This window comes from Brachyhypopomus gauderio, unplaced genomic scaffold (assembly GCF_052324685.1).
Source record: "Brachyhypopomus gauderio isolate BG-103 unplaced genomic scaffold, BGAUD_0.2 sc80, whole genome shotgun sequence".
Classification (NCBI taxonomy): Eukaryota; Metazoa; Chordata; class Actinopteri; order Gymnotiformes; family Hypopomidae; genus Brachyhypopomus; species Brachyhypopomus gauderio.
In genome coordinates, this window is record NW_027506901.1 from 225,721 (window position 1) to 247,500 (window position 21,780).

General features: G+C 47.2%; 2 protein-coding genes across 6 annotated transcripts in view; one reads left to right on the forward strand and one right to left on the reverse strand.

Annotated features, from left to right (window-relative positions):
* Positions 1–98: 98 nt before the first annotated feature.
* Positions 99–9,487, forward strand: uprt (uracil phosphoribosyltransferase (FUR1) homolog (S. cerevisiae)). Of its 3 annotated transcripts, XM_076991036.1 has the most exons (8): positions 99–391; positions 2,147–2,189; positions 2,848–2,917; positions 3,762–3,824; positions 7,113–7,274; positions 8,223–8,330; positions 8,363–8,785; positions 9,005–9,487. In XM_076991036.1, the coding sequence occupies exons 1-8, from the start codon at positions 171–173 to the stop codon at positions 9,109–9,111; spliced, it is 1,197 nt and encodes a 398-aa protein (XP_076847151.1). In that variant the 5' UTR covers positions 99–170; the 3' UTR covers positions 9,112–9,487. The 3 variants fall into 3 exon arrangements, with proteins under 3 accessions (XP_076847151.1, XP_076847152.1, XP_076847153.1); XM_076991037.1 differs by lacking the exon at positions 8,223–8,330 and having other exon boundaries at positions 8,687–8,785; XM_076991038.1 differs by lacking the exon at positions 9,005–9,487 and having other exon boundaries at positions 8,223–8,501.
* Positions 9,488–10,328: 841 nt separating this feature from the next.
* The window catches only part of atrxl (ATRX chromatin remodeler, like), a 44,824-nt gene continuing 33,372 nt past the window's right edge, over positions 10,329–21,780 (reverse strand). For all 3 annotated transcript variants that reach the window (XM_076991033.1, XM_076991030.1, XM_076991029.1), the window contains exons 29-35: positions 20,185–20,362; positions 14,967–15,134; positions 14,618–14,767; positions 12,877–12,948; positions 12,567–12,671; positions 12,231–12,359; positions 10,329–11,346 (exon numbers count right to left, since the gene is read on the reverse strand). In XM_076991033.1, the coding sequence (XP_076847148.1) occupies positions 10,975–11,346; positions 12,231–12,359; positions 12,567–12,671; positions 12,877–12,948; positions 14,618–14,767; positions 14,967–15,134; positions 20,185–20,362 (1,174 nt within the window). In that variant the 3' untranslated portion in view covers positions 10,329–10,974. The remainder of the gene's footprint in view (positions 11,347–12,230; positions 12,360–12,566; positions 12,672–12,876; positions 12,949–14,617; positions 14,768–14,966; positions 15,135–20,184; positions 20,363–21,780) is intronic.

Consider the following 21,780-nt stretch of genomic DNA (forward strand, 5'->3'; position numbering starts at 1 on the left):
GTCGTGTGGAGGCTTGACGTAATATCCTGTTAGTGTGTTTTTGTTCCTGTAGCGTCATTTAATCCGTCTATTGTACGGAGATGTAGCGCGAGGAGAGATTAACACTTCACCTCCTCTTCCTCCTCTTAACGGACACCGCTCTCCGCGTGCTTCGGTTTCGTTTAGTTTCTATGGAAACCAGATTCGCTAATAACGGAATGCCGTGTCAGAACCAGCAGGTACGCGCGGACACCCGCGAGCTGGAGCGCGCCAAGCAGGTTCGCTGCGCGAGCGGCACCGCGGAACCGGCCGCGTGCGGCGAGGACGTCACGCCGCCGCAGATAGGCGCGCAGCTGAAACTGCTGCCGCTAAACGACCAAATACGGGAGCTGCAAACCATCATCCGGGACAAGTGAGTAGCACCGACACCGTACTAACACCATACCGACACCGCACTAACACCAGACCGACACCGCACTAACACCAGACCGACACCGCACTAACACCAGACCGACACCGTACTAACACCAGACCGACACCGCACTAACACCAGACCGACACCGCACTAACACCAGACCGACACCGTACTAACACCAGACCGACACCGCACTAACACCAGACCGACACCATACTAACACCGCACTAACACCAGACCGACACCGCACTAACACCAGACCGACACCGTACTAACACCAGACCGACACCGTACTAACACCGCACTAACACCAGACCGACACCAGGCCAACACCGCACTAACACCAGACCAACACCGTACTGACACCAGACCAACACCGTACTGACACCAGACCAACACCGTACTGACACCAGACCAACACCGTACTGACACCAGACCAACACCACACCGACACCGCACTAACACCACACCGACACCGCACTAACACCACACCGACACCGCACTAACACCACACCGACACCGCACTAACACCAGACCGACACCGCACTAACACCAGACCGACACCAGGCCAACACCGCACTAACACCAGACCGACACCGCACTAACACCAGACCGACACCGCACTAACACCACACCGACACCGTACTAACACCAGACCGACACCGCACTAACACCAGACCGACACCGCGCTAACACCAGACCGACACCGCACTAACACCAGACCGACACCAGGCCAACACCGCACTAACACCAGACCAACACCGTACTGACACCAGACCAACACCGTACTGACACCAGACCAACACCGTACTGACACCAGACCAACACCAGACCGACACCGCACTAACACCAGACCGACACCGCACTAACACCAGACCGACACCGCACTAACACCAGACCGACACCATACTAACACCGCACTAACACCAGACCAACACCGTACAAACACCAGACCAACACCGTACAAACACCAGACCGACACCGCACTAACACCAGACCGACACCGCACTAACACCAGACCGACACCAGGCCAACACCGCACTAACACCAGGCCAACACCGCACTAACACCAGACCGACACCGTACTAACACCAGACCGACACCGTACTAACACCAGACCGACACCGCACTAACACCAGACCGACACCGTACTAACACCAGACCGACACCGTACTAACACCGCACTAACACCAGACCTACACCGTACTAACACCAGACCGACACCGCACCAACACCACACCGACACCGTACCGACACCACACTGACACCGCACTAACACCGGACCGACACCGCACTAACACCGGGTTCGGTACTTCGGCTGTAACTTCAAGCCAAGTCAAACTCTGCATGTATTTAACTCTCTAGAGCGCCAGTGAATAAAATGAGAACATGGTCGTTGTAATTCAGTCTCTTGTCTTATAACAGCGGACGTGTAACAGGTTGGGTGGTCTGAGTACTTAACACATCTGGTACCAGTGACCCGAACACACACCTCCTCTATAGAGACGCTTCTGTGAACACACACACACACACACACCTCCTCTATATAGACGCTTCTGTGAACACACACACACACACCTCCTCTATATAGACGCTTCTGTGAACACACACACACACACACACACCTCCTTTCAGGATTTATGTGGTCAGGGAAGCATGCGCGTGTTCCGATTTGCGTCATCTTCCTGCTGGTGTCTCTGCTGACGTCATGCTCCTGGTCTCTCTCTCATTGGCTGTTTCTTTGTCTCACAGGTCTACTAGCAGGGGAGATTTTGTGTTTTGTGCTGACAGATTGGTAAGAAACAATTAAATATTTTAATGTAGCTAATAGTGTAGTTTTGGTTTAGTGTTTCCAACATGCTTGCTGTGACCCCGATTATCCAGTTCTTGTGAGGAACCGTGTGTTAGACGCATGTCCACAGTGCAGACACTAATGTCCCTGGTGTACGGACCAGGCGTACGTAGTGAAGTCAGAGTTTAGTCACTGGCTCAGTCCGAAATGCCGCACTAGATTTCAGTGCAGTCTGTTCTTTCAGTGGGCGACCATACAACCTCGCACACACTACATCCGCCATCTTACCCATGACCTCACACGATCATAGATAAATGCTCCAGTTGAAACATGGGATTGGACCGTGTGCTGCAATCGCACACTTCAAAATGGCTCCAGATTCACTAAGCCATCCTGGTACTTTTCTCTTACTGTTTAATGCCTACTGTGTATTTGGTCACACTACCCTTTAACTCCTGCTCTGGCCGACTGAATAGGAGGGAAGTTCGGCATTTCGGACGGAGCGCTCGTCCTGCACTAACACACCTGATCACCCTCGTCATGTCCCAACGATCTGATGTAGCACATGATTTAACCTGGTTCATCATTATCAGTATCAGTTTCTCTCTCGTGGGTTTTGACATGACTGTCTCACTCGTTGGTGTGATTGTTTCTTTATCAGATAAGACTTGTGGTTGAAGAGGGACTCAATCAGCTCCCCTACAGCGAATGCACTGTAACCACGCCAACAGGTATGCAAATCACCATGGTAACTAATGCCGGCGACTGTTCCAGTCCACACTGGATGCTAATTGAACTAATTTACTAATTTAAGTGCTAATTTATGGTTAAGAAAAAGTTTTAATTTATTTTTCACTTAAATTTCCCCTATGGGGTTAAAGTGCAACCAGAAACAAGCAAAAAACAATTGTAAACAAGCGAGAACATCCAGTAACTTTTAGAAGGCTTTCTCCAACATAGTTTAAGCACTGACACAATGCACCCTCAAACTTAAAATAAATAAACACACCCTCAAAAAAAAAATAGATATAAATAATTAGGTGCCCTTTTTAATAAAATGAAAAACAAATACAATTTAACAATTGTTGCATGTTGCGTATTGACAGTCACGCATTCTGATTAAGAACAGGGCTCCTCTCACTTTAGCCTAAATTCCAGCACTTTTCAAACCTGGAACACAATGCAACATTAATTTTCGTCAGGTAAATGTTCCTTCCCCTGTTTTGTGTCTTGAGGGGTGTCTTTATACTACCACATACAGGGGCGGTTTGTTCATTAGGGCGATTGGGCGACGCACCACCAGGATGAAAAGGAGGTTTTTTTTTCTCTCATTCTATCACGGCATTTCGCTAGCTATGTCTGTACTGGACAGCGTCTCTTGCCTCTGAATGCCATTGTCCAATCAGCGATGAGGTGCATTCCCTGTAGTCCCGCCTTTTTTGGGGCGATTTGAGACTAACTGAAAATTGCCCCGACTGCTCTCGTAGACTCTCATGTTAAAAGTTTTTTTTTTTCAAAGTGTAGGTTCATCTTATCTCGTGTCCCGTTAACGGCTGTTTGTGTGATGCTGCCCAGGTCACAAGTACGATGGTGTGAAGTTTGAGAAGGGGAACTGTGGCGTGAGCATCATGCGAAGTGGTGAGTGTCTGCTGCCCACTGCACCGGTGCTGTTTATCACTCACTCACTGGATGGATCTGGAATGGAGCGGAGCAGAATGGATCACTCCGATTGGGGCTTAATACTTAATACTGCATCACAGACCTGCAGCTCCACAGAAGACCTGTCTCACACAGACTAGAACTCGCTGAGTTGAGAGAAATCAAGACTGCGCTTTCTGTGCTGGCGTGCAGACCTGCTGGCGTGCAGACGTACAGTCTCTTCTGTAATGAACACTCACTGTTCTGAATCGGTCGAGTATCACACAGCAGAGGTGGGGACTCGAGTCACATGACTTGGACTCGAGTCAGACTCGAGTCATTAATATTAAGACTTTTGACTTGACTTGAAAAAATATTCAGAGACTTAGACTTGACTTGGACTTTTACACCAATAACTTGGGACTTGAATTGGACTTGAACCTGTTTACTTGCAAAGACTTGATTTTTTTTTACCCCAAATCTAAATTTTAAAACGCATATTAATATTTATAGTGTGCCCCATTAATTTCATTTCCGTCCTTCTGACGCAGACCGGTCCTCTGCTTTTCCACACGTGTGTGTGTGCGTGAGCTGCAGCACAACCAATCAAATGGGGGGGGTTGGCGAACGTAAATTTTTACCGGGCGGGGTGTAAAATGTACACAAATTAAGTATTATATCGCGATCGATCGATCGCCAGTGGTTGGTGCCAGAGCGAACTAGTAACTCATTGAATCATAGATGTGGATCAGAGGTAAATAAACTGTGTGTGAAGACGGTCAAATGCGTCTCACGCTCAATGCGTGAGAGTTGGCAACCCTGGGTTCTGTATCTGAACTCGGGGAAGAGAGCCTCTCTCTGTCACTATCATAATATCCAGTTCTATCTCAACATGGATTGTGTATTTGAAAACATCTACGTCGAGAAAAAAATATATTGACAAAAGTGGAGCGAGTTTTCAGCTATGGGGACATCATTCATCGTGCACAAATGACATACAGACTTTTGGCCAGCAAATGCAATGCAGAATAGTTTACTGAAATGTCTAAAGTTGCAGATTCCTGTTAATTGTTCAGTTCTTATATTTGTTTGTCTTGTGTCACTCACACATGTTCTCCAAGAAACCAGATAAGAGAAGAGAGGGAAAATGCTGTTATGGTTCTTTGTATTGTACTGTGAAAATATCAGCACTTTTTATTTGAACATGGAGTTCTACTTATGACTTTTTCACAGAATATTTATTTCTGGAAAATTGTAGTTTAAAGTATGAATATTTTTGCAGCTAAGTTTAACAAATTGAACTGTGCAATAAAGAGGTGTAATTTTATTTTATTTTTTAATACTTCGTGTTTTCAGTTGCACATGTTTTATCAAGATTTGAGGAGAATACAGATTTAAAAAAGAACGCATGTCTATTATTTACATTTAAAATATACCTGCAACATTGGTAAAAAAAAAAAAAAAAAAAGACTCGAAAGGACTTGAAATTCCAAGTTTCAGACTTGGGACTTGACTTGACTGTTGCCTGTCTTGACTCGAGACTTGACTTGACTTGAGTGTCTTTGCTTGAGACTTGACTCGGGACTTGAGGTATAAAGACTTGGACTTACTTGAGACTTGCAAAACACTGACTTGGTCCCACCTCTGTCACACAGTAAAGTCCTGGCCACACTATCCACTCCTAGAATTCACCGCTGTTAACATATCAGAGTTCAAACACCAACATGCATTGTGAGCCTCACACCACAGTAAGCTCACTGCACACCAAACCCCTGTGCACATAATCCCAGGAGATCTCTGCCAAGCTACATCATTCTCTGCTGGACGTCTATCAGCAAGTGTCCACCATACACTGCAAACGAGTGGACTGGACCACAGCGGATGAAAAGTGAAGCCGCTATATCTGGCGCCCTCTAGTGGCTAGCTGCCGTACAACCTTTACCACCACCCTTTCCCCTGCAAGTCAATGGCTCAGGCAGCAAACCTTAGTTTCAAATCACATATCTAATCATTTTTTGACAGTTGTGTTCTGTCTATAAGGTCTCCTCACGTAAATATCTCTGCTTAATGCTTAAGATGCTGCTTAATAGGGTGACCATATATTCATTTGGGAAAACCAGGACACCTTGGAGCGGAGGGTGCAGCACATATACTGTGGCATACACTCACTTAACACAGGCCCACGCAATCCTACAATAACATTTACAGTTGGTTTATTAAAAATGCTTTTCAGTAAAAGACAACAAAAACTCCAATAACAAATGATGGTCCAATGAAGGAAATAAAACCAGGACATTTCCTCACTTAAAAAAAAACCCGGGACACCCGAGACAGGACGTGAAATATGGACGTTTGGTCAGCCTAGCTTAAGTTGGGTGGCGACGAAATTAGTTAATTTTTATTTCACTGTTAGTACCGTTGGCTGTCCGCTATTTACTTTTTGAAATAAATACATTTCAAAACCTTGTCTTGGGGACAACTTATTTTCAGTTACCCAAGGCTAGCTGTCGTTCACTTTGCGCTAGGTGGCCACCGCGTTAACTAGCGTTGTCGAAATGTGTCTGAAGCTCTTGGCATGATTGAGTGTCATGATTGAGTACTAAAATATTGTCATGTCACAAGAAATTAAACGTGAACGTTGGTAACTAATAACGTTGGTTATTAAACGTGTTGAAGGACAATATGGAAACCTGAGGTTGTGTAGCTGTCCTGCTAACATCGAATAGCCGATATTTTGCTGGGTAACATTGCTGCCATTTTCTGTGATGAAGAAATGGAGTTTTACTCCAGAACACGGTTTCTGGACATGAAGACACGTATTGATTATGGACAATAATCATGAACAACTAGTTAATGTAGACGAATCTATTCCTTTGTTGTGTTGATTGAGAGAGGGGGTACATGGCCTAACACACGTGTGTGAGGTTTGGGTGGAGATCCTCTCCCACCTACAGCCTCTATTACGCTTGGTGGCTTCAGAAATCCAGTGTGGTGAAATGGCGTAAATACAGTTGTGCAGTTGCATCTGTACACGTATACTCATGAATACACGACCAGACGAATCCCACATCATCCCAGTACTGGACTCTCATCTAGAACCTGCAAGACCAAAGAACAGGACCACCTTCTCACCAGGTCTTCACAGGGTTAGCACGGCAGACCACTGAATCCACCATCGACATTGGGCCATAACGTTAATGAGGCAGTTAAAACAGTGAAGCCCACAGTGAGCTGCAGCTTCACTAACATTGGACCTGGTGTGTGTGTGTGTGTGTGTGCGCGGAGCAGGCGAGGCCATGGAGCAGGGTCTGAGGGACTGCTGTAGGTCGATCCGCATTGGTAAGATTCTGATCCAGAGTGACGAGGAGACACAGAAAGCCAAAGTTTACTACGCAAAGTTTCCCCCCGACATCAGCCGCAGGAAGGTGCTGCTAATGTACCCTATACTCAGTGAGTATTTACCATCTGTATGTACCCTGTACTCAGTGAGTATTTACCATCTGTATGTACCCTGTACTCAGTGAGTATTTACCATCTGTATGTACCCTGTACTCAGTGAGTATTTACCATCTGTATGTACCCTGTACTCAGTGAGTATTTACCATCTGTATGTACCCTGTACTCAGTGAGTATTTAACATCTGTATGTACCCTATACTCAGTATTTAACATCTGTATGTACCCTATACTCAGTATTTTACATCTGTATGTACCCTATACTCAGTATTTAACATCTGTATGTACCCTATACTCAGTGAGTATTTAACATCTGTATGTACCCTATACTCAGTGAGTATTTAACATCTGTATGTACCCTATACTCAGTGAGTATTTACTCTGTGAATTGTGTGTGTGTGTGTTAGGTACGGGTAACAGTGAAGTGTGTGTGTTAGGTACGGGTAACACAGTGAAGTGTGTGTGTCTTAGGTACGGGTAACACAGTGAAGTGTGTGTTTGTGTGTGTGTTAGGTACGGGTAACACAGTGAAGTGTGTGTGTTAGGTACGGGTAACACAGTGAAGTGTGTGTGTCTTAGGTACCGGTAACACAGTGAAGTGTGTGTGTGTGTTAGGTACGGGTAACACAGTGAAGTGTGCATGTGTGTCTTAGGTACCGGTAACACAGTGAAGTGTGCGTGTGTGTTAGGTACGGGTAACACAGTGAAGTGTGTGTGTCTTAGGTACCGGTAACACAGTGAAGTGTGTGTGTGTCTTAGGTACCGGTAACACAGTGAAGTGTGCGTGTGTGTTAGGTACGGGTAACACAGTGAAGTGTGCGTGTGTGTTAGGTACGGGTAACACAGTGAAGTGTGCGTGTGTGTTAGGTACGGGTAACACAGTGAAGTGTGTGCGTGTGTGTTAGGTACGGGTAACACAGTGAAGTGTGTGCGTGTGTGTTAGGTACGGGTAACACGGTGAAGTGTGTGTGTGTCTTAGGTACCGGTAACACAGTGAAGTGTGCGTGTGTGTTAGGTACCGGTAACACGGTGAAGTGTGCGTGTGTGTTAGGTACGGGTAACGGTGAAGTGTGTGTGTCTTAGGTACCGGTAACACAGTGAAGTGTGTGTGTGTCTTAGGTACCGGTAACACAGTGAAGTGTGCGTGTGTGTTAGGTACGGGTAACACAGTGAAGTGTGCGTGTGTGTTAGGTACGGGTAACACAGTGAAGTGTGCGTGTGTGTTAGGTACCGGTAACACAGTGAAGTGTGCGTGTGTGTTAGGTACCGGTAACACAGTGAAGTGTGCGTGTGTGTTAGGTACCGGTAACACAGTGAAGTGTGCGTGTGTGTTAGGTACGGGTAACACAGTGAAGTGTGTGTGTGTCTTAGGTACGGGTAACACAGTGAAGTGTGTGTGTGTGTTAGGTACGGGTAACACGGTGATCGAGGCGGTGAGGGTGCTACGGGAACATGGACTACAAGCCAAACACATTATTCTACTTAGTCTGTTTTCTACTCCACATGGTAAGACACACACACACACACACACCATTCTGCTGAGTCTGTTTACTCCAGACACACAAACGTTTCATCTGAGCCCCCACGTACACACACACTTTCCGGATACACTGCTGAACTTAGATACTCTCCCATTTCACACTGGCAAACAGTAATGTGTGTTTGTAGTGTGACTCGTTTACCTCTGTGGAGTGTTAATAGTTTATTGTGTGTGTGTGTGTCTAGGTGCCAGGTCGATAGTGGAGGAGTTTCCTGACATCACCATACTAACAACTGAAGTTCACCCAGTCGCTCCAACTCACTTTGGCCAGAGATACTTTGGCACAGACTGAATCTTTGGTTGACTGAGCTGTTATGGTTTGTGTGTCTCCTACCATCCAGTTGGTCAAGAAGCAGTGTTTTTTCTGGCTGGTTATGTTTTTGTGCGTTACAGAACTCCACTGTTGTCTGATTGGTCCATTTTAAAAGTACATGAAACTTGATAATTAACTTGACGCTGATGTTTGGCCTTCTTGGAAGGTGCCACTTTCAATCCCAGAAACGTGGTGTTTTCTAGAATGTGCCAGGATATTCTAGAATGTTCCAGAACTCAGAAGACATTCCAGCGTTTGTGTGTTCTGCCCCACTGGACATTTCTCTACCCTGTCCATCTGTGTAAAGAAGGTCAAGGGAAGAACAAATAAATACAAATATTTTGTATTAAACAGAGTCTTTATTTCTGTCAAGTTGTTTTACTTAATAAAACAAGCTAGTACAATTTCGCCATTTAACAGACGCTCTTATCCAGAGTGATTTACAGTGGCTCATTTCAGGGTTTTCTTTCAGTTCACTCAAATGTGTCCAAGCACTTCAGGACCAACCTGTAATTACCCTCCTCACACTCCTAACCCCCACCCCAACACACACACACACACACAGAGGAAGGGCAGGATGCTTACTTACGTTTGGTAAGCAGAGCAGTGGTGACAGAACCTGATACCTGAGAAACACGCGCACACAAATAACTTCTGAAAGACAAAAATAAACCAGGAAATATCTATGTGACGTGAATAATGAAAAAGCATCACGCCACTGCTAAGAACAATTAAGCTGACATTAATCGGACACAGTAACATTCGACTTAAAATCGTGTGGTACTTGAAGACGGTACACGGGTTGCGTTACCTCTCTGTGTGGTGCACGTTAGCGTGCCCGCGGGGTTATAGTAGCACAAGACAACAAGAAAAAGACTTTTAATAACGCTGCCAGAAACATCCTAATATTACCCAGAATGGAGAAACGAGGCAAAACAAAATGGAGTAATTGGACCAAACAAAAAAAAAATTTCAAATATCATTAACGGTGTCTTTTAAAAGTTATCAGGAGAAACGATACTTACATAGACATAGCTGTAGGACATACGCAGAGTACGACCACGACAACCGCAGTGATCACGACAGGAACCCAACGCAAAACCTCCGTGGAGACACGCACGCAGCGGCGTAGAGGGACGCAAGTGCAACTTTTCCGCCATGAGCAACCCTCGCAGTCAAGAAACTACAGCACCTCCTAGTGGAACCAAGGTGCAATGCTTTTGGTCTTTATTGTTTAAGTATCTCACAATTCCAAATAAGAGTCGTAAGTTGCCCCCTAAAAAAGTTTATGACATGTTTCTTTGGCCGTGTCTCTCTTGACACAAAACCCTTGCATACTACGAAGTCCTTTATGAGGTAGAAAACACTTCAAGGCGGCCGTGTGAAACGTGACTCATTATTCACAGCAAAGGAACATTAATACTTTTACAAAATACACCACAAGGTGCCTTAATGGTGTGAACAATTTTCTACATTCTTCTGTAGATTCGTGACATGAGAACGGACACTGAACCCGATCACAGTAAGACGACAGCAAGAACCAAACAACAGGAACCAAGCTGCCTTTAGCACTTGATTGATTTCATCATTATCTTCAATAAATTTGTCAAAAACGTAATTAGAAATTAATGAACATTAACAGGCATCTCATGCATTAGTTAGCATGAAAGCGAATGTGTAATCCCACAGTGGGCATGAGTGTGAACACTGAGATGTCTGATGCTTGCTCGCTCTCCCTCTCGCCTCTTCTGGGTTGGGTAGGAATGAATGGCATTAGCTCTCCTGATGGCACACTCACTAGAAATCCAAACTCCTAATGCCGGCACTGATTAAATATCACAGCTACAGGAGTTTGAACATAACGTCCTGTGGTTTGCTGCAGGCTTCTGTGGGCGGGGCGGAGTCCCGGGGGGGAGAGGCACACCGTTTATACGAGACTTTCTGGGAAAGCTGGTAGGCGTGATCCATCAGGACATGGCGGGGAGCAGAGGAAGTCCCGCCCCCTGTGGTAGTGTGAGGAGCAGAGGAAGTCCCGCCCCCTGTGGTAGTGTGAGGAGCAGAGGAAGTCCCGCCCCCTGTGGTAGTGTGAAGAGCAGAGGAAGTCCCGCCCCCTGTGGTGTGAGGAGCTCTATTGCTGCTAATGGACGTCCTGGACACACTGGAAGAGGAATGGACTCCTCTTGTAGCTAGAACCTGCTGTATGTGGAGGATGAGCTGGAGGGGGGGGCAGGAGGAGAAGAAGAGGGGAGAAAGTGAGAGTCAATGATGGTGGTGTCTGTGGTTATGGTGGCATCTGTGGTGATGGTGGTGGTGTCTGTGTTGGTGGTGGTGGCGTCTGTCGTGGGGGCGTCTGGTGGTGGTGGTGGTGGTGTCTGGTTGTGGTGGTGTGTGGTGGTGGTGTCTGTGGTTGTGGTGGTGTGTGGTGGTGGTGTCTGTGGTTGTGGTGGTGTCTGTGGTTGTGGTGGCGTCTGTGGTTGTGGTGGCGTCTGTGGTGGTGGTGTCTGTGGTGGTGGTGGTGTCTGTGGTGGTGGTGGTGTCTGTGGTGGTGGTGGTGTCTGTGGTGGTGTCTGTGGTTGTGGTGGTGTCTGTGGTGGTGTCTGTGGTTGTGGTGGTGTCTGTGGTATTGGTGGTGTCTGTGGTGGTGGTGGTGTCTGTGGTGGTGGTGGTGTCTGTGGTTGTGTGTGGTGTCTGTGGTTGTGGTGTCTGTGGTTGTGGTGTCTGTAATGGTGGTGTCTGTGGTGGTGGTGGTGGTGGTGGTGTCTGTGGTGGTGGTGTCTGTGGTGGTGGTGGTGTCTGTGGTGGTGGTGGTCTCTGTGGTGGTGGTGTCTGTGGTGGTGGTGTCTGTGGTGGTGGTGGTGTCTGTGCGAGTGCACCAGGTTTGGGAAAGTGCCAGAGAGTACACTAGGCAGACCAAGACTAGCAGTACTGTTTATTACAGGTTAAATGTCAGTTACCGTATGCTGGTACATCACAACCCTTTGTGTGCAGCAAGTTCTATGTGCGCGCATATACGTGTGTGTGTATAAATGTGCGAGTGTGTATATGTGTGTGTGTGTGCATATAAATGTGCGAGTGTGTATATATGTGTGTGCACCTACGTTTTGTTGACCCTTTAGTTTCAGCTGGTATTTCTCAATCCTGTGTTGCCTCTGTCTGTCAAACCGAACCTTATTCTGAAGAGCCATTTTCTTAACTTTCTCCTTCTCCAACAAAGGGTTGAGTTTTCTCTACACACGCACACACATGCACGCACGCACAACAACAACTTAAGAATGCATTACATGCATCACATACAACAAATTGTAAGAAATGTTCAGATTATTGTACTTTGGTCCTTATACTGAAACACAACACACACACACACATAGACACACAGGTACTTCACACAGGCACTTCACACAGACACAGTTAGAAACACACACAGACAAACTCACCGCTTCCTGTATGAAGAACTCCATACTCAGATTCTGTCTCCAGGTTCCAGACTCAATGGTATGTAAAGCAGTCTGAAGTTCAGCACGACCCTTCTTTAGCATGGCCTGTTGAATGAGCACGCACACCCACACACACAACTATTAGTTAACATTAAAACAGAAACTCCATGCTATCTATTAATCTGCCACTGACTTTCAGCACACTGGACAGCGAGGAGCTGATCACAGATTCAGCACCACGGACAGCTCTGAGAATACCACCACCATCATCCACTAGGGGGAGTCTGGGGTTGAGGCTGCAGGGTCATACCTCCAGATCCTTATTGGTTTTCCTCCATAAGCTGGTTGGGGTGCTGAGCTCACTGGTGCCCTGTACGGAGGCCTGTGAGAAACATTCACACACCATCCAGAGCTGCAGTTATAATATACACACAAACCAGCTGCATGTTTGTGTGTGTATATGTGCGTGTGCGCACTTCTGTATGAGTGTGTGTGTGTGCATGTGTGAGTGTGCTCTTCTGTATATGAGTGTGTGTGTGTGTGTGTGTTAGTGTTGTCATGATACTAAGAATTACAACTTCGATACGATACTTTAAAAAATATTGAAATTCGATACCATTTTTGATACCAAAGTCAGATACTGTGCTCATTTCCGTTTTAAAGCCTTTTTATTTATTTTTATAAACATGTTTTTTTATAAACAAATGAATATTGTATTTTGTTTCACAAATGTCAAATAAATAAAAGGTGTAGTTCCTACCACATTAAAACAGAAAAATAAATAATTGCACATTAATATAAATTAACATAAATAATAGTAGTGCACTCTGGAATTCACATTTAGAAGTCAAAAAAGGCTAGTGCAAAAAGTGTTTTTTCTTTAAACAACTTTAAGTAACTTTAACTTGAAGTCTTTAAGTAACTAAAACTTCAGTATTAGAGTAGAGTTCAGTATTCATAGATGATTGATCCGTTGTAGTACGATCACTCTTTTTTTCTCCCTGTATGCTGTCACACTTATGGCTCTTGAACCAAGAATATGACAAACATTTGCTAGGATACCATAATCGGACACATAATCTTGTATGCTGTAGTAATACTAGAAATGGGAATAATCACCAACCTCTTGGAATTCTTTGTACAAATCTGCATGCTGGTCCTTCAGGTGTTTGGCCAGATTCGTTGTGTTAAGCTAGGTCTATACTTTCGCGAGTGAACGTAGCGCGCGAATCCGCACACCTTGTGCGACCCTGCGTGAACGGCGGAGGCATTTAAACTTGCCGCGTCTCACATTCTTTGCAGTGTTGTCCGAAACGATATGTGGTAGTATAAAGAAACACCTCTCAAAAACACGGGAAAGGAACCTTTACCTGACCAATTTTAATGTTGCTTTGTGTTTCATATGGAGAGGATTCAGTGCCAATTGGAAATGTAATCGCTACTAGGCAAAAATGGAAATGCAATCCACAAAATGCATTGCTTTTCCATACAAACATGCAGAATACGTGCCAAAGTGAAATGCAAAAGCACTATTACATTACATTTCAATGCACTCAAGGCATTTTTTTTGCATTCAAAACCAAAACACTGAATTTGTGCCAGAATTGCTTATAATACAGCTCGAAATGTAATCACGGCACAGAGGTATTGCTTTTCACCGTACGGTATTTCAGACATAAATGTCTCCTTTAAATGTAAAGATCACGAGATTGATTTAAACACTGATGTGATGAAAACATGCCATTGTTTTTCAATAAAGAGATAAAGTGCATTGAAATGTAATGTAATAGTGCTTTTGCATTTCATTTTGGCACGTATTCTGCATGTTTGTATGGAAAAGCAATGCATTTTGTGGATTGCATTTCCATTTTTGCCTATACATACTGTGTGTATGTGTATATAAGTGTGTGTATACAAGTGTGTGTGTGTATACAAGTGTGTGTGTATATATAAGTGTGTATGTGTGTGACTATATATGTGTGTGTGTGTGTGTGTATATATAAGTGTGTGTGTGTTTGTATATATGTGTGTGTGTGTGTTTGTGTGTGTACCGTCTCCTCTGCTTGATACTCTTCCCATGCTGCTTTTCTCTCCTCCACACTAAGCTCCTCCTCTTCTTTGTGGTCCAACAACGAATCATGTTCATGGAAGCGCACTATGCCCCGCCCACACTGCTGCAAGAGTAATGCCAACACCTTATCCTGCACATGTACACACACACACACACACACACACACACACACACACACACACACACACACACACACACACACACACACACACACGTGCACACAGAAACACACAAACGCACCAGTCATTAAGTGTGTATTAAGGCTGATGTGTATGTATGGGTGGCAGGCTGGTGTGGGTGTGTGTGTGTGTGTGTGTGTTTGTGTGTACCGTGGGCAGGCTGGTGTGTGTGTGTGTGTCCAGATCTGGGTGGAAACGGTACAACTTGCTCAGCTGACTGTGTGTGAAGTGTCTCTGGATTTGTTGCTGGTCGACAACACGGGATGACAAAGATTGCTTAGCAACTTGACGCTCGTAAATCTTCTGTTCCATTGTCCCCTGCCAAAAGTCAACATCAATACCATCACTACTAACCCCCACATCACACCACCACCACTACTAACCCCCACATCACACCACCATCACTACTAACCCCCACATCACACCACCACCACTACTAACCCCCACATCACACCACCACCAACTACTAACCCCCACCATCAACCACCACCACTACTAACCCCACATCACACCACCACCACTACTAACCCCCACCATCACACCACCATCACTACTAACCCCCACATCACACCACCCACCACTACTAACCCCCCACCATCACACCACCACCACTACTACCCCCACCATCACTCCACCATCACTACTAACCCCCCCATCTCACACCACCACCACCACTACTAACCCCCACATCACACCACCATCACTACTAACCCCCACCATCACACCACCACCACTACTAACCCCCACATCACACCACCATCACTACTATCCCCCACAGCACACCACCATCACTACTAACCCCCACCATCACACCACCACCACTACTAACCCCCACCATCACAACCACCACCACTCTACCCCCCACCATCACACCACCACCACTACTAACCCCCACATCACACCACCATCACTACTAACCCCACCATCACACCACCACCACTACTAACCCCCACCATCCACACCACCACCACTACTAACCCCCACATCACACCACATCACTACTAACCCCCACCATCCACCACCACCACTACTAACCCCCACCATCACACCACCACCACTACTAACCCCCACATCACACCACCACCACTACTAACCCCCACCATCACACCACCACCACTACTAACCCCCACCATCACACCACCACCACTACTAACCCCCCACCATCACACCACCACCACTACTAACCCCCACCATCACACCACCATCACTACTAACCCCCACCATCACACCACCACCACTACTAACCCCCACCATCACACCACCACCACTACTAACCCCCACCATCACACACCTCCACCTACTAACCCCCACCATCACACCACCACCACTACTAAACCCCCACATCACACCACCACCACTACTAACCCCACAGCACACCACCACCACTACTAACCCCCACCATCACACCACCAACCACTACTAACCCCCACATCACACCACCACCACTACTAACCCCCACATCACACCACCATCACTACTAACCCCCACCATCACACCACCACCACTACTAACCCCCACCATCACACCACCACCACTACTAACCCCCACATCACACCACCATCACTACTAACCCCCACCATCACACCACCACCACTACTAACCCCCACCATCACACCACCACCACTAACTAACCCCCACCATCACACCACCACCACTACTAACCCCCACCATCACACCACCACCACTACTAACCCCACATCACACCACCATCACTACTAACCCCCACCATCACACCACCACCACTACTAACCCCCACCATCACACCACCACCACTACTAACCCCCACCATCACACACCACCACCACTACTAACCCCCACATCACACCACCATCACTACTAACCCCCACCATCACACCACCACCACTACTAACCCCCACATCACACCACCACACTACTAACCCCCACCATCACACCACCACCACTACTAACCCCCACCATCACACCACCACCACTACTAACCCCCACCATCACACCACCACCACTACTAACCCCCACATCACACCACCATCACTACTAACCCCTCATCACACCACCATCACTACTAACCCCCACCATCACACCACCACCACTACTAACCCCCACCATCACACCACCACCACTACTAACCCCCACATCACAACCACCATCACTACTAACCCCCACCATCACATCACCACCACTACTAACCCCCACATCACACCACCACCACTACTAACCCCCACCATCACACCACCACCACTACTAACCCCCACCATCACACCACCACCACTACTAACCCCCACATCACACCACCATCACTACTAACCCCCACCTCACATCACCCCACCACTACTAACCCCCACATCACACACCATCACTACTAACCCCCACCATCACACCACCACCACTACTAACCCCCACCATCACACCACCACCACTACTAACCCCCACATCACACCACCACCACTACTAACCCCCACCATCACAACACACCACTACTAACCCCCACCATCACACCACCACCACTACTAACCCCCACCATCACACCACCACCACTACTAACCCCCACCATCACACCACCACCACTACTAACCCCCACATCACACCACCATCACTACTAACCCCCACCATCACACCACCACCACTACTAACCCCCACCAGCACACCACCACCACTACTAACCCCCACATCACACCACCACCACTACTAACCCCCACCATCACCACCACCACCACTACTAACCCCCACCATCACACCACCACCACTACTAACCCCCACCATCACACCACCACCACTACTAACCCCCACCATCACACCACCATCACTACTAACCCCCACCATCACACCACCACCACTACTAACCCCACCATCACACCACCACCACTACTAACCCCCACCATCACACCACCACCACTACTAACCCCCACCATCACACCACCACCACTACTAACCCCCACATCACACCACCACCACTACTAACCCCCACATCACACCACCACCACTACTAACCCCCACCATCACACCACCACCACTACTAACCCCCACATCACACCACCACCACTACTAACCCCCACATCACACCACCATCACTACTAACCCCCACCATCACACCACCAACCACTACTAAACCCCCACCATCACACCACCACCACTACTAACCCCCCACATCACACCACCATCACTACTAACCCCCACCATCACACCACCACCACTACTAACCCCCACCATCACACCACCACCACTACTAACCCCCACCATCACACCACCACCACTACTAACCCCCACCATCACACCACCACCACTACTAACCCCCACCATCACACCACCACCACTACTAACCCACACATCACACCACCATCCACTACTAACCCCCACCCATCCACACCACCACCACTACTAACCCCCACCATCACACCACCACCACTACTAACCCCCACCATCACACCACCACCACTACTAACCCCCACATCACACCCACCATCACTACTAACCCCCACCATCACACCACCACCACTACTAACCCCCACATCACACCACCATCACTACTAACCCCCACCATCACACACCACCACTACTAACCCCCACCATCACACCACCACCACTACTAACCCCCACCATCACACCACCACCACTACTAACCCCCACATCACAACCACCATCACTACTAACCCCCACATCACACCACCATCACTACTAACCCCCACCATCACACCACCACCACTACTAACCCCCACCATCACACCACCACCACTACTAACCCCCACATCACACCACCATCACTACTAACCCCCACCATCACATCACCACCACTACTAACCCCCACATCACACCACCACCACTACTAACCCCCACCATCACACCACCACCACTACTAACCCCCACCATCACACCACCACCACTACTAACCCCCACATCACACCACCATCACTACTAACCCCCACCTCACATCACCACCACCACTACTAACCCCCACATCACACCACCATCACTACTAACCCCCACCATCACACCACCACCACTACTAACCCCCACCATCACACCACCACCACTACTAACCCCCACATCACACCACCACCACTACTAACCCCCACCATCACACCACCACCACTACTAACCCCCACCATCACACCACCACCACTACTAACCCCCACCATCACACCACCACCACTACTAACCCCCACATCACACCACCATCACTACTAACCCCCACCATCACACCACCACCACTACTAACCCCCACCATCACACCACCACCACTACTAACCCCCACCATCACACCACCACCACTACTAACCCCCACATCACACCACCATCACTACTAACCCCCACATCACACCACCATCACTACTAACCCCCACCATCACACCACCACCACTACTAACCCCCACCATCACACCACCACCACTACTAACCCCCACATCACACCACCATCACTACTAACCCCCACCATCACATCACCACCACTACTAACCCCCACATCACACCACCACCACTACTAACCCCCACCATCACACCACCACCACTACTAACCCCCACCATCACACCACCACCACTACTAACCCCCACATCACACCACCATCACTACTAACCCCCACCTTCACATCACCACCACTACTAACCCCCACATCACACCACCATCACTACTAACCCCCACCATCACACCACCACCACTACTAACCCCCACTATCACACCACCACCACTACTAACCCCCACATCACACCACCACCACTACTAACCCCCACCATCACACCACCACCACTACTAACCCCCACCATCACACCACCACCACTACTAACCCCCACCATCACACCACCACCACTACTAACCCCCACCATCACACCACCACCACTACTAACCCCCACATCACACCACCATCACTACTAACCCCCACCATCACACCACCACCACTACTAACCCCCACCATCACACCACCACCACTACTAACCCCCATGACCATCACATAACCAACCCATCATCAAATTAACATTATGACCATCTTCAACCACTATCACAAGATCATATATGACTCCCCAACAGTAGAATAATCACATATGCACCCCATCATTGGAATAATCACATAACCATCGCCAACAGTAGAATAATCACATATGCACCCCATCATTAGAATAATCACATAACCATCGCCAACAGTAGAATAATCACATAGTCATCGCCAACAGTAGAATGATCACATATGCACCCCATCATTAGAATAATCACAAAACCACCGCCATCATTAGAATAATCACATACGCACCCCAACAGCAGAATAATCACATACGCACCCCCAACATTAGAATAATCACATATGCCCTTTATCATTAGAATAATTACATATGCACCCCCAACATTAGAATAATCACATGACCATCCCCAACATTAGAATAATCACACCGTGTGTGTACGCACTTGTGCCAGAAAGCGGTACACATAGACGGTTTTCTTCTGGCCGAAGCGGTAGACCCTGAAGATGCTCTGAACATCATACGTGGGGTTCCAGGAAGCGTCAAACACCACGACCCGATTTGCAGCGACGAGGTTGATGCCCAAAGAGCCTGCCCTGGTGGAGATGAGGAACAGCCTGCCCCTGAGGGGGAGAGTGAAAAAAAATGAAATGAAAATGAAATGTGCCATATTTGTCAATTGTGAATTTACACCCCAATCGAAATTTGTCCTCCGCTTTGAAAAAATGTTTTGTAGATATTAAAAAGGTATTAAAAAGGTATTGAATTCAACTTAACCCATCTGTGCAGTTAGAACACACACACACACACTAGTGATTACTAGGGGGCTGTGGATCACACGGGCCCAGTTGGGGTTAGGTGCCTTGCTCAAGGGCACCTCAGTCATGACCTCTGGTCTGGGAATCGAACCCACGACCCTCCGGTCACAAGACCAGTTCCCTACCACCAGGCCATGACTGCCCCAAAAGAGCATGTAGCAGAAAGGTTCCACCGAGAGTCGAACTCGGATTGCTGGATTCAGAGTGCAGAGTGCTAACCATTACACCATGGAATCCACTGTGGGAAAGACCTATTAGGAAAACCCTCTACACTACACCCTGTACACCCACTACACTACACCCTACTCTCTACACCCACTACACCCTCTACACCAGGGGTGGGCAATTAATTTTTACAAGGGGCCACATGAGAAACCTGAATTGTGTCAGAGGGCCACACAAACGAAAATGACGTCATTACGGTGGCCCCGCCCACCTCGCACGAACTTCCGCAAACGGTGGAGGCGTTTATACTTGCCGCGTCACATTCTGTGTAGTGTTCTCCGAAACGATGTGCATTAGTATAAAGAAATACCCCTCAAAAACAATGGAAGGAACATTTACCTGACCAATTTTAATGTTGCTTTTTGTTTCAGATTTGAAAAGTGCTGAAATTTAGGCTAAATACTTGAAAATGTTTGAAATTGTAACTACTTCGTTTTACAACAAATAGCAATCTGAATGAACAGTTTTCTTGTATTACATTAACAAATACGAGCCTCTTTTAATTCCAGGACGAAACATGAGAGAACATAAAGACTTTAAACAACCATTAAATAATGTGATAAAAAAGCTAATTATTTTGAATCATTTCGAGTATATGTATAAATATTTAACTTAATTAAGTTTATCGTGCTGGGAAATATTGAACTGGACCTTGAAAGTGACGTACAAATGCTTTAATTCCACCTTGTAAAGGTGTATGAACCCTGCAAATATGACTTTGTCCATCGCGCTGAGGCGCGGCGTGCGCGCGCGAATCAACAACGCGCGAGGGCAGAGCCACCATGATTACGTCATTTTCGCCGCGCGGACCCCCGCGATGCTCACGCCGCGTCAAGTATAAACCAGGCTTAAACCTAGCTTTAAAGCACTTCTACGGCACTTTCAAGGTCCATTTCAATATTTCTCTCTAAGCTACACCCTCTACACTACACACTCTACACTACACCCTGTACACCCACTACACTACATCCTCTACACCCACTACACTACACCCTCTA

Coding starts and splice junctions, on each gene's coding strand:
- uprt (XM_076991036.1), top strand. CDS start 171: ATGGAAACCAGATTCGCTAATAACGGAATGCCGTGTCAGAACCAGCAG. Junction 8,331..8,362: donor GAAGTGTGCGTGTGTGTTAG/GTACGGGTAACG, acceptor TGTGTGTCTTAG/GTACCGGTAACACAGTGAAG. Junction 8,786..9,004: donor TCTGTTTTCTACTCCACATG/GTAAGACACACA, acceptor GTGTGTGTCTAG/GTGCCAGGTCGATAGTGGAG.